Consider the following 14177-nt stretch of genomic DNA (forward strand, 5'->3'; position numbering starts at 1 on the left):
TAGGAGCGGATTTTACTGTCTTTACAGACCATCAGAGTTTGCGCTACTTCTTGTCACAGAAGCAGCTTTCGGAAAAGCAGATGCGGTGGGCGAACATCTTGTCACAGTTTCACTTCCAGATTGTCCATGTGCAGGGACAGAAGAATGTGGTGGCAGATGCTTTATCTCGGAAGCCGTTGGTTCTGGCTATTTCCGCGATACATCATAGGAGCTTCGAGGATATGGTCGATCGGTATGCCACAGATACAGATTTTGCAGATATTTTTCACACGGATACGGGATGGGGAGACAATAGCTCGATACTCCCTTTGAGAAGGCTACTTGATGAGAAAGACTATGTTGTGCGTTACACAGCCGTTGAGGGAAAAGGTTATAACTGAATGCCACTGTCCACCTTTTATGGGTCACCGCGGCATTGCTACCACCATGAAGGGGGTAGAGAGATACTTCTTTTGGCCGAGACTCAAAAAGGATGTGGAAGAGTTGTATGCAGTATGCCAGAAGGTCACGTTTGACAGGCATAAGGCACAGTTATTGTTACAGCCTTTATCCATACCACCCGCCCCTGGAAAAATACTGAAATGGATTTCATTTTTGATCTCCCGAGAACACAGAATGATCACGATGATTTTCCCGATTACATGGCACGTCTGAGACGATTGTCTTCGACAGAGACCCCAGATTTATGAGTTTGTTTTGGAAGGCAATTTGGGAGAACATTGGCACGCGGTTGCAGTTCTCGTCATCGTTCCACTTGCAGACTGGCGGGCAATTTGAGATTGCCAATTCAGTGATTTTAGATTTATTGAAGTCTTGTATCTCGGATCAGAAGACTCAATGGGAAAAGAACTTACCTTTGGTGGAATTTGCCTACAATAACACGATACACTCTTCGACGGGGAAGACGCCATGTGAGATTGTTGAAAGTGCTGCGAAGGTTCCATCCTTCCTAAGCACGAAAGATTAGATATTTGAAGCGGATGAATATTCACGAGATTTGGATACGGCTTTTGCCAAGGTTCGCGAGACTTTGCAGGAGTCTCAAGAACGACAGAAAAAGGCAGTGGATCGCCATTGTCGAGACTTGAAATTGAAGGAGGATGATTGGGTGGTGCTCTTACGTTTTGAGAAGGCACGCCTACAAAAGAAAAAGGGAAAGGAGAGGCTTTTTCCAAAGCTTAGTATGCGATACTACAGACCTTTCCAGATCACTAACAAGATAAATGATGTCTCCTTCCGATTGAAACTATCAAATACTTGGAGGATTCACAATGCATTGCATGTGAGTCTCTTGAAACCTGTCAAGGGTGATGTGCCTGATGATGGGGAGCCTGATGAGCAACCCGAAGTGGAAGAAAACGAGGAGATCCTTGTTCCTGAATAGAACTTGGCACATAACGATATGAAGAAAGGTAAAGTCCGAAGGCGGTTCTTGGTTAAGTTCAAGAACTATCCTGCATTTGATGCGAAGTAGATGGAGGAGGAGGACCTAGCAGATACTCCTCAGATTGTGAAACTTTACCTCGATACTTTTGGTTTAGCATAGTCTACTCCAAATGGAACCCAGAATTCAGCTTGGCCGGAGATCTGGTGAAGTGGGATGCACAAGAGGGGAGTCACTTCACTCCTTTGTCAACAGATGCCTTGATTTTGATACTAAAGTCACTGATGTCTTTTTGAGCTTCAGGGATACTGAGAGCTGACAGTATTCTGTTGGATGACTTTATGAAATGGACTTCCTGATAATGATACTGATTTGTTTCTTCACTTCTTTTGAGTGCAGAAACTGGTAGACGAAATGACTGCAACATTTTGGTCTACTTGATCTCGAATAGACATGGTTGCAATAGGGGTTAATCAATCGGACATCGATGAGGTCCCGATTGGACCTAGATGTGATTGCTAGCTACATTGCCGATAAATCATGCTCTAAGATCCGAATGAATGTTGAATGTCATGTGATGTCCTGTGATGTCTAGTGATCTCCTGTGATGTCGTGTGATGTGACTGTTGATTTTGTACATGTGCTAGATGTGTGTTCCTAGTATGTAGGTACTAACAATCAGTGTCTGCTAAGACGGTTTATGGCTTTTGTCGGTTTTGCAGACGTGATCGCGGTCGATTACAATGCTTTCAAGAGGGGGATATGTCACAAAGTAATGACGTGGCTACGGACAACAAAAACCCTAATTTCTGCCAAAAACCCTAATTTCTGAAAATCGCGGAGGTGGAAAAAAAATTCTTTTTTTTTTTTGGAAATTTTGAGCAACGCAAATCTCAGCTTTTTGCTATGATTTGGGAGAAAGAGAGAGAGAAAAAGAGAACTTGCTTTTTACTGACTCTCATTGAGAGAGAGAGAGAGAGAGAGAATCTGCTTTTGCTTTCAAGCTTTTGGGGCTCTGCTTTTGAGCATCCCTTGTAATCTTTAAATTAGTGGTGAGGGCCTCACTTCTCAGAGCATCTGGACGCAGAGTCTCATAGTGAAACCCTAACCGCTCTCTTGTACTTTGATGATTGATTAATACAAAAAGAAATAACGAAAGGGGCGCTAGTCTTTGGGGCCAATATCTCTAGGCACGGAACTCCGCCGGGCCAGTGCAAATCTATTGTGATCTGTGAATTGTTTGAAGTGGTTATTTGGTGTTGTCGTGATTGATTCTTGACTTGGAGTGTCCAAGTCTGTTATAGAACCCGTCATGAAGTAGCTTGTCCACATACACATAGGGTTAGATGTACACGTGACAACCAAAGCCTACCGCCCCACGGGCCAGTTTCAGACTCTCTCCCAAAGAGTTAGCCGGGGTCGTGCATCCTTATCTTTCTGTTCTTGGGGGCTCTTCTTCTTTCTACTTTCATTTTTAGAAGTCTGTTCAGTTCGATGCGTCATGATCTAAGTCAGACTACCTGAATGATGGCAAAGCCCCGTTTCGCATGACTCATCAGTTCTTGAATAGAATCTGACTTTTGTACTGCAAAGATCTCAGATCTTTGTAGGAAGTCCGCAACTAAACTGCTCAATTTGTTCTTTAAACGAGATCTTCTTAAACAAAGAAGCGGGTAGAAAAGAGCTCCAAAATCTCTCGCAATATACGTCCAAAGTATCTTTCTTGGTCATCCAGAGATGATTCCAAGCAGTTCGTATGTCTCCTTCGTACTCCCGAGTCAGCCAAGAAGAAATAAAAAGCCTTTAAATTTCAGCCATTTAACTGGCGCTTTCTTGTTCAATAGAAGAGTGGACCACCATGTGCGAGCGTTTCCCTTGAAGTAAGAGGTAGCCCTCCTAAATCTTGGAGTGCTCTGAGTAATGCCCTCCAGAGAAAGCTATATCAAATTGTTGTATGAAGGTTATCAATAGCTAAGTTTATATGACAAAGTAGGAAAAAGCACTACTCCTCTGGATCATGTCGAGCCATTAGCTCCATAGTCTGAATCTCAATGCCAGAAGCCAACATGCATGTGTCCCATAACTAAGTAATAGCCACACTCCAAGGCATTGATTGTTTCATATTGACATGTTTGAGTTTGTGACCGCACAAGTGCCCATTTGGGTCCGGTAGGTGAAAGCATGAACTATAATATTCTAACAAATTGTATGGGTTTACCATTACATGTGATCACTCACCAATAATCTCGCTAGAACTTCAATGTCACTCAAGGCCTAATGGACATCCATGTCCATTTTGTCAAAGTTTGTGGTTTAGCACGTCAAACCAGTTACATATACTCGTTCAATGTGGAGGTGTTTGAACTTTGGCCCTAGTTGTAAAGAGACCTAAAGTTCAATGCACTTAAATTGAGCCATCAAGACACACAAAAAACGAGACCACAAAAAACATTCAGTATACAAAACATCCAGTTTTCTATACTTGTTCGATGTGGGGGTGTTTGGCCATGGTTGTAAAGATACCCAAAAATTTCATGCACTTAAGCTAAGGCATAAAGACACACAAAAGCAAGACCACCAAAAACCTTCAATGCAAAGAGAAAAAAGGTTAAACCTGCATCTTCTGACGCATGTGATCCTGGAGCAACTTTGATATCCACCTGTAAACAAGATAAAACATGACAAACAATGTTTTTTAATATAAACAAGAACTAATATGCAATGAATACTTAAAGCTTGCAAAATCCTATCCACCAAGTTATTTGTCCACTTCAAGTAGCAAAATAAATCGAGAATTCTTATTACAAAACACTACAAACTTTTCTTTCTAGTGCATAATAAAGAAGAAACATGTGCGTTCTAGTAAAATGTAAAGACTATTTAGAGTTCCATCTCCTTTTTTGATATACAAGTAGCCTTTGAGCTCACTTTTTCAATGTATCTCTTAGTTTCTCATAGGATTAAGTCCTTACAAACGTGTGAAATGTAATAAGCACATATTCATAGCTGCTAAAAGGATATAAAAGCAATTGGCTATGAAAACTTCACCTCCTGATTAAATGGATTCAGAGAAGGGAGTATAGAGTAAGTGAAAGGAGTGGAAGAGGAAGTGAAAGAAGAGGCCCAAGATAAAGAGCAGCAACAGAATTAGCAACAGAATTAGGCTGGTGATAATAATGGCCAAGGAGGGCAGCCGGAGACACTGTGTAATCCAGTTGATGTAGGGAAAGCTCACGGAAATGAAGTAAACTTCCTACTGGAGCATCTTCTTACCTTACTCTAAAGGTCCCCTTCATGCAGAGTATATCAAGATCAAGCAATGAGCACAATCACTAGCCCATGGAAGGGGATAGTCAAATGCTCCACAAAAAGCAAAAGCAAAGGTAAAACCCAATAAGTATCCGGTAGCAAAAAGGGATCCAACTCAACTGCCAATCAGATACAACAGATGCTTTCCTTCCTAGGATTAGGAAGGAATCCTGTGTGTCAAAGATGGTGGGCAATGTGGATTCGGCCCATGTGAAATAGGTAAAGGTGCTTTTGGACCATACACAAGGATGCTTAGGTTTATGCGATAGTAGTACAGCATGTCAAAGGTGAAGCAAAAAAGTTAAATCCGGTGATAATCGGGTCTAATACTGCAAGCAAGCCTCCTCTCGGGAACCGGGCAACTCGAATCTACCACGACGAATCTCCACCGTAACGTCCTCCATGTATCGACCGCCCATTGATGGATGCAAACGTGCAAACAATGCAATGCACAGGAGGGAGAGGGCAGAGAGTGAAGCGCTAGACAAAGGTAAAGAGATCGCAAGCAAAAACGGTGGAGAGAGGAGAGACTCCATATGAACTAAAAACGCTAGAGAGAGGGTATAGAGAACGCTAGAGAGCTATGAACCCAAAATGTTGCTTATAATCTGCCATGACAGCATGTGAAACTACAAAGGAAGAGGGATCCCTATATAAGGACTCCTAGATTGCTCTACCTACTTTCCAACAAACCAAGGTAATTAGGTATGTCGTGTTTGGTACAATTTTGGTACGTAAGGTACTACAAAATGGATTGAGTTTTTAGGTACATAAAAATTTATACTCTTTTTTCAAGACACCTAAAACTGAGAGTACTTCATACATTTACTTATGCATTCACCAAGACTTCAAATAAAGACTAGAGTTCACGACTCTAACCGAACAATGAAAACATAAAGCTGACCAATGTCTACAACCAAACAGTGTAAGATGTATGATCAATGTCTCAATTGTCCAAAGAGGATGAGGTCTCCTTCTCTAAATTACTAGATTGCTTCCTACGCTTTCTAGACTTTTTCTTGGATCAACTTTTCTTGGTCTTTCTCCATTGCTTCCGCTTTATCTTGTCCTCACTGGAACTAGAGAAAGAGGAACTGTCAAGACTCTCTAAAAACAAAGAAGAATTAGGGTCATCATCACAAATTTGTGGCGTGGCATGGCCAAACTTGTAGATTCTAGTCGAGAGGCCCAAAAGGGGTTCGGGTTAAAAACCTAACCCTATCCAACTTGCAGAGCTCAACCATAGGGCCTAAACCCACTCAAGATAAAGCCAAAACCCATATTCCATAGAGATTGCTCACGTGGCACTTCCGTACGGGCAGCCCACAAATTACGTAGGATGCTGACGTGGCGTGTATGGACGCTCGCGTTTGACCGACATAACCTGAGGGCACTAACTTTTGGATGCAAAGCTTTTCGCAATTATAACTTTTGGGGGCACCATGCTTTTGGGGCCCCTTGTAAATTTAGATACAAAGATAGGGCCTCTCTCTTAGGTAGATTAGCTTGGGAGCAGTGCGGAGAGAGAACCCTCAGACATTGCGCCTTTGTGAAGCAATAATAAAGAAATACCGAAAGGGGCGCCAATCTTTGGGGCCAATGCATCTGGAAGCGGAACTACGCCGCTTTGTTTCGAGTTCTCTCTCTCTCTCTCTCTCTCTCTCTCTCTCTCTCTCTCTCTCTCTCTCTCTCTCTCTCTCTCTCTCTCTTATTCAAGTTCAGTTCAATTGTTTGCAATTTTCTCACGTGTATTGTAGTAGATCTTTGGCTTGGGGTGTCCAAGTCTATTACACTGGTATCAAAGCTCAAGCAATTCTTCTTCTACGAAGGATTCGATCCCTTTTCCCGCAACACACATGGATTCTCGCAATGAATCTGGTGAAAAGAAAGTTGTTCCTCCGAAGAATCTGGGAAAGAGCATGGCTCGTTCCCACCCTAGGTTGACACTTGTGCCAAAAGAATGATCAAGTACTCCAGGACCCAAAGTACGTGAAGTACCTGAAGAATCACTTGCTTGACGAGGTCCATTCACAATGGCGTGATGCCACCCTTCCACCTCTCAAGTTGGCTATGAAGAAGAAAGCACATCCGTGCACAGAAAAGCAAAAGTTGTACTCATTTCGACGAAGCAAGCGAATCCACAAAGCATGTTCGCTTTGCAAATGATCCCACTTCATCGTCTTTGTCATCTGATACTTCAGAGAGCTCCCTTCCTCGGACTCCGAAGAGGAGGACAAGAAGCACCGAAAGCAGAGAAAGACTCGGAAGAACAAAAAAAGGAGATCCCACAAAAAGTCTAGCAAGCACCGCAAGCATTCTAACGGTTCCAACAAAGATACCTCATCCTCTCACGCTTTAGACTTTGATGAGCCAATGTATGGGAAGAAGAGAAGACCTTTACACCGTCTCACTCAGTACGATCATCTCGAGAAAAAGGGCAAGAAGACCAAGGAGTTCAAGGATGCAAGGCAAGCTATCAAGTTTGATACATTTTCAAGCTACAAGGATGCCCATCAAGCACTTGCCTTCATCCAATAGTTTAAAATCTCCTTTTCAAGAGGACATTTCTTAGAGGCCTCCAAGGTACGAAGGGCGACGTCCTATCTAAAAGGTAAGCCCAGACATGATTGTTGTGCAGGAAAGCACCTACAAAATGGTTGAAATTCAAATGCGTCTTTACTTCAGCATGGCTTACAAAAGTGTATTAAGAGGATGTCATCATGGCTTAGCATCATCTGAGGATGACAAAAGAAGATACCTTATGCTCTTACTACAGGCAGTTCATTTGTAAGTTTGCGGAGATTGCTTCTCCATTGCATACCCTAACTCGGAAAGGGGTTTCATTTACTTTGAGAGCCTCAGAAATTGCAACATTCAAGACACTCAAGAAAAGTTGATGACTAGTCCTATTTTGATTTTACCAGATTTGTAGATACTAGAAACATTTCGAGTTTACTGTGTTGCTTGTGGTAGCAGTATGGGAGCGGTGTTAATGCAGGAGGGCCATGTCATTTATTATGAGAGTAGAATGTTCTCTAGACCAGAGAGGGTTGCAACTGGTATATGTCTCACTCCATCTGAGCTAGGAATGCTCGCGTTTTCCATTGCACAAGGTGCCAGAAGGCTATCCGAGACTGTCTGTGATTGGTGACCCCTAGGAGAAGATCCCTCAAAACGCTGGGCTCTCTTCTCTCTACACTTCTCGTCATACCAACTGTTCTAAGGCATGCTCCCAGAAAGGCATCTTTGATCAAGCTCTGTGTGTGGGTATGCCTCTACTGCTGCATCATGCAATGTCTCAAGTCAGTGAAAAGGTTATCTGGTGTAAATGTATAGCGGTATGTGTCCTTCCTGATACCTGGGTTGTACTATACAGAAAGGAGACGGAAAGTGTCAAGAGAGCATGATCCACTGCTACAGGTCCTACTAGGAAATCCTGAATGCAAGGGATGAATCTCAGCTGTAGTAGAGACCAAAGCCTTCTACTACTACTGCTCACACACGGGAAAGAAAAACCTTTAGAACACAATATGGGGTGAAGTAAATCTGGCAAAAAGAACATCACTAGACTCGAACTGTCGCTGGACAACTATCACAAATGCAAAAGCTTCACGTAGTCTTGCATTTGCTCGCGGTAGAATTTTGATTGAATGTAACAAACTGCTGACTTGTCAAAGCCTAAAGAATGGAGCCAACTTACAGATGTGGCCGAGGGGCCTAAACCCTAAGAAGAACAAGTAGCTAAAGAAGTGCCACAAAGTGATGACGTGGTTGCCCGAGAGCAAAAACCCTAACCCTAATTTTTGCCAAAAACCCTAATTGCTGAAACCCTAATTCTGAAAACCCTAACCCTAAAACTATAAAAACCCTAACCCTAACCCTAAGGACAGCAAGCAAATTTCTGAGTTTTGCGCTGGCTGATGAAGTGGCAGGCTGTACGGATTTTCATGATTTACGCTGGCAGCTTTTTGGCTTTGCTTTTGACCGCTTTTGAGTTTTGAAGGCTTTTCACTATAATTGCTTTTTAGGCCAAGGGCCTTTAAATATGAGATTAGGGCTCATTCTTTGGCATGCTTCCTGGAGAAGGTGCAGAGTATGAGTACCAGCTTGGACTGTGTTGATGCAATATAAAGAAATACCGAAAAGGGCGCCAAGGTTTGGGGCCAATACTCTCTGGGGTGGAATTTCGCCACTCCGTGTCGTGGGTCGTCTCTTTCAGTTCAGTTGTCTCTTTCCTGCACACAGCACCTGCACAACTGATGCCAAGAGTGAGGGGAAGGGCTGCTTCTATAGGTTCTAGCAGCCCCCTAGACGCCGGAATAGAAGCTGCCAGTTGCTTTTGCTTCATAATTAGAGACTGAACTAGGGCACCTAGAGAGAGAGAGAGAGAGAGAGAGAGAGAGAGTCCAACTGAAATAGAGGGGGGCTGCTTTTTCTCCGCACTGAAAACAGAGAGAGAAAGGGGGTCAATGACTAAATTTGGAGCGAGTTCCTTTCTGTGGGGCGCACCAGATTTGGGTTGCTATTCTTGGCAGATGGCTGCCCAGTTATTAATAAGTGGGCAATTTGACATTACAAACCATATTAAAAACATGCAAGACCTTATAAAACCCAAAATTTATTGTTAATTTATGCCTATGCGCACATTACAGGCATCCCCACAATGCAATCTCATGCATAGATGCTATGCAAACGTGGACTCTTACAATGGAAAAGCACCACTCTCCCGAAAAGCACTGAAACGCAACTTGCTTTTCCGAAAACCTTTCTAAGAATCCATCTTCGTCGTGTGCTTGATCCTCAGCGTGCATCATTCACTTAGTCCGGAATCCCCTTAGACCATGAAACAGTTCTGTATTGGTGCTGATGCACCAAAAATGGTCACACTTGGACACTTCCTTATCAAACTTTACAAAGCAATTTCCTTAGCAATCTCTATGTCACCCACGCATCAGAAATGCCCGTTCCAGATGGTTGGATAATTTTTCTCACCCATCTGATAGGACACATCAGAAGTACCCGATCTAGGTGGCCCATCAGCCAAGTGCTCTGGTCGTTCCCTTGGAATGACACGCTTGAAATACCTGTTCTAGGATGGCTCAAAGGATATTCTATCTACAATTCTCTATATCATTACCCCAATGATGCATCTAAAATATTCCCTTCTTGTGGAACCACTTGGATTTATGTATAATCTAGCCAAGTTAGCAACAGCACCACACCTTCTGCTGCACTTGACGTGGTACCAGAGACTAGGATTGACAACGCCTAGTGGATCCAAAACACGTGAGAGGCTGAGGGTGGCTACATTTTTTTTTCAGTCAGGAGGGCCACTTGTGGCTGCATTTTAGTTGTGGAGAATTGCCCATACCTAGCATTTTTCCATCAAGAGAGTTCTTGTCGCGAAGAACCCTTGTGTACCTGCATCTTACCACACTATGTTACAAACCAGCCTCCACCAGAAAGAGGCAAAATGCAAGGCATGAACCACTAACCCATGAATGAGCAACTGAGCAATCAGCAGCTCAATAAATCCGATTTCCTCCTTTGCAAACAAAATTAATCACTTGGATACGTGCAAACATGACCATGTTAAGGCAAGGCCTTGCAAATTTAACCACTGCGAGAATAAGCGAGGGCAACGCTAAGGCACTACAGTATTTGTTGCCACAACTCTTGCAGTTTAGCACTCAGATAATTACTACTCTTTCAATGGAGGAGGATCCCTTAAAGTGTCTCCTCTATTCCAGCACACCACCATCGAGTGGATGGGGCAATACCTACACATCTCTCACCCCATGAGCCCCCCCATGACACAAGGCAAATAGTGGGAAGGGAAAACTGATCCTACCTAGAAAAAAACAGCAAAGCTAAGATTTGATGTTTGACTGCTTGCACAGCATACCTTGAACCGAGGGGGGAGGCACCTCAGTAGCTGAACCCTTATGCACAAGCCAATAACCGTGGCCATGCTACAATGCTGTACCGTTGGCGTGAATACAACCCTGAAAAACAGATTAATCACTTGGTAAATTTGGGAGTGCAATACATGTCTTCCTCAAAGACCGGAGTAGGAGACTTTAAAAATTGTCTGTACAAAGCGCATAATAGAACTGAAATAATGACACCCATTGAACAGAAAAGGGGAGACGTTTACAGGACATGGCTCTGCTTGTCATCGACAGTGACGCTATCTTCTGACACCACGTTAAGCTGCTCTAGCGAGTAGGGATGTTCAGGATCTTTAATATCCCTAACATGGTGTGTTCCAAGTCAGGAAGTTAAGGGAGCAGAAGCCAATCTCTCTCTCTCTCTCTCTCTCTCTCTCTCTCTGTGGAGGATATCAAAGACTTCGAGAGTGTCGATGAGCTCGACTGCCGAGTTCCCGGCATCGCTCCTAGTTGGACGTTCCTTGCGCTGGTGGACGACAGGGTTTGCATTAATTAGGCCGCCACTCATCATCATCAAAACTCTGCTCTCTCTCTCTCTCTCTCTCTCTCACACTCACACACACACACACACACACACAATCTATGTGTGTTGATAAGACTTCGATTGGAATTTGGAACCGGTCGTATGCAAGTTCTTCACTACCTTGATTGTCTAGGGTAAAACCCGCAATAGAAGCCGCCCCTGGAAACGTGGACGCAATTACACAATTGGCGATTGGTTGGGTAGTTTACGGCAGTGCAAACCGCATCCTCGCTGTCAGATGTAGGGTTCAAACCCCCATGGTGCAGCGGCCTTCTTCTCGCCCCTCTGCGGCTTGTTACTTGGTGAGCCGAGGGTCTTTTTTGGCCTCCTCAAAGGGCTAAGCCCATAGTGATGTGTTCCCTTTTTCTTAGTGAAAAATGTCACATGTATTTTAAAAATAAAAGTAAAAAATAAAAAATAGCCTATATGGTTTTGAGTGGTTCTTAAGAGTATAGGTTCATTGGGTTGGGTGTCTTTTGAGTGGTTCTAGAGATTAAAGGTTAGGTGTCTGGTCAAGACGCGTTGTTGCAAGCAGGAGGGCTCAAATGGGGTTGGTGAGACACCATATAATGAGTGGAAGGGTTTCATTCTTCTCTCTTTTGGAGTGGAGACTCCTTGAGCTCCGTGGAGGGAGCTCTCATTGCCTTTAAGAATAATGAAACCCTATAAATCCATTGCATTGGCGAATGGGAGTGGGTAGGGTGTACCTTGCTTGGTTCAATCCCGCCGGTCTATGGCGTTTCTTGGTCTTGTGTCGATGCTGTGCGTGGCTGCCTCTGCGCGGTCTTGTGTTGCTCTGCTCTGTCGTCCTGCTCGCCGACTTGTGGCGGTTCTGGGCTGCGCTTGTGCTCTGCTGTCCTGCTTCCTGCATGTATTTATTTGAAGGAATGGTGCTTCATTGTCCTGCTCGTCGGCTTGTGGCGGTTTTGGCCCGCGCTTGTGCTCTACTGTTCTGCTTCCGCCATGTATTTGTTGAAAGATGGGTAGCTTGTATGTTAGCGTGGTTCCACTTGCCGGTCTATGGCTTTGCTGAGCGTGATTCGATGCCCTGCCTCTCAGCGGTCTTGTGTTGCTCTGCTTTGCCGTCCTGCTTGTCCATCTTTGGCGGATCTGGGCCGCGCTTGTGCTCTACTATTCTTCTCTGCGGGTGCCTCGATGTTCGTGGTTCGTTGGTCTATGGCGGATTTGGGTCGTGCCTTGGTGTTGTGTTAATCTGTACCTCGAGGTTGTGCTGCTTTGTTTGGTCGTCCCCTTCGCTGATCTGTAGCGGATCTTTAAGACTCGTCTGCTTTGCTGCTCTCGTCGGTGTTCTACTGCATTGAGCTTGGTCCTGCCATTGTGCCGTGCTGCTCTGTACATCGGGGTTGTGCTGCTCTGTTTGGTTGTCCCCTTCGTCAATCTGTCACGGATCTTGGACGCCCATCTGTTGTGTTGCTCCTGTTTTCGATGTGGTCGTGCTTCATTGTCGTCCTCTCCGTCGATCTGTGGTGGATTGGGCCATTTTGTTGTGCAGCTCCGCTACCGTGTACTACTTTGCTCTGCTCTGTCGTCCCGCATGCCGATCTATGGTGGTTTGGCGTACTATGCGGATTGTCGTCGGCATCTCTGCTCTAACCTTTTGGTATGCATTAAAGAGTGTTTTTTTTTTTGGGTCTTTTATTTACTGTTGTGCTTCTCATCCTTGCTGATTTTTGCAGGGTGGTACGTAGCCATTGATGAGATCGGGTGCTTTTATTGGCTATTTTGTATGCGGAGGTCCTTCATTTATTTTCCCAGGCTGAATATTGTGAAGCTTTTAGGTCTAGCTGTTATGGTGTTGATGGGGTTTATTAATATGTAATGTTTCCGAAGTTCGCCTATGTCTCGAAGCTTGTCTATTTTGTTAATAAGTTTTGTGCTTTAATCTGCTATAGAAAATTTATTTTGCTTATTGTGTCAAGGTGTGCTAAATTCAAGACGATTAGTTCCACATTCTATGATGCAACTTTGGTCCATGATTTAATCCTATTGATGGATTATTTGGATTGGTTGAGCATGTGATTAAGGTTTGAACAAGCCATATTGGAAATTTATGGCTCCGTGTCTCTTTCTTTTCTTTAACGTAAGAAAGAAAAAGAAAATGATTTAACTTTGAATATTATATTGAATGATCTCACGGTTCATCGTTTATATTGTAAATATAAGAATTGGAATAAATCCGTTTTGATGTGTGGGTCTAGAATGGTTTACCTCAAATTTTCATAAAGTTTTAAGTTATAAGTTTCTCTTTCTTAGTTACTCCAAATTTACTTTTAGTTGTAGCTCTCATTTTATTTGTAGCCTTGCACCTCTCTTCTCCTCTCTCCTCTCTCTAATAATAGTTGAGTTTTCTCTTCCTCTATGTTTGTAGCTCTTTATTATTATCGCAAAAGTCGAGGTAGAGTTAATGAAAAGAGAAGTCTTCTGTCTTTCTCTCTCTAAGTCGTGACTCAATATTATATAATGATAGATGATAATAAAATGTAAATATCTGCATTTACTATCAAACATTGAGTGAAACTTTCAAAGTATCTATCTTGAAGTTCTCAAGATTATGCATCAAGTTTCACTCTTTGAGTTGTGAGTATATAAAAGCTGGAGGTATGTGAAGAAGCATCACGTTTCAAAAGATTCTCAGATCTGAGATTACTCTTGCTGAGACTTATACTCCCTCTATAGTACAGTCTCCTAAACTTTACAGCCACCACTTTTATCAAAGTGATCGCAATACTCTTTATTACTGGGCCTTGTGGATTCGAATATGGATGGTAATATACCTCTTCATTTCATTTCCTCTTTTGTTGTCTAAGAGTCTTGTTGTCTTGCTTGTCTTGAAAATTGTCTTGAATTTGCTCTTGGTTATAGATGCTTTCACAACAAATTCAAGCAATGACTACTTCGAAACTTTAAGTCAGCTCCTAGTACCGAAAACTTGCACGAAGTTGTGTCTGAAAGTGGGGGGCTTGGATCATCAAGTAGTTTATTGAATTCT

General features: G+C 43.2%; 1 protein-coding gene and 1 pseudogene across 2 annotated transcripts in view; one reads left to right on the forward strand and one right to left on the reverse strand.

Annotated features, from left to right (window-relative positions):
* Positions 1-11258, reverse strand: part of AE7 (MIP18 family protein (DUF59)) — a 54741-nt gene extending 43483 nt beyond the window's left edge. The window contains exons 1-4 of one of the 2 annotated variants that reach the window (XM_086512789.1): positions 11037-11258; positions 10851-10955; positions 10599-10698; positions 3999-4044 (exon numbers count right to left, since the gene is read on the reverse strand). In XM_086512789.1, the coding sequence (XP_086368915.1) occupies positions 3999-4044; positions 10599-10698; positions 10851-10955; positions 11037-11158 (373 nt within the window). In that variant the 5' untranslated portion in view covers positions 11159-11258. The remainder of the gene's footprint in view (positions 1-3998; positions 4045-10598; positions 10699-10850; positions 10956-11036) is intronic. The other variant, XM_086512788.1, reaches the window with a different exon arrangement.
* Positions 11259-12187: 929 nt separating this feature from the next.
* LOC147458028 (uncharacterized) lies at positions 12188-13007 on the forward strand (annotated as a pseudogene).
* The last annotated feature ends 1170 nt before the right edge of the window (positions 13008-14177 follow it).

The sequence above is a fragment of the Adiantum capillus-veneris genome, chromosome 5, assembly GCF_014529385.1.
Source record: "Adiantum capillus-veneris isolate H3 chromosome 5, ASM1452938v2, whole genome shotgun sequence".
Classification (NCBI taxonomy): Eukaryota; Viridiplantae; Streptophyta; class Polypodiopsida; order Polypodiales; family Pteridaceae; genus Adiantum; species Adiantum capillus-veneris.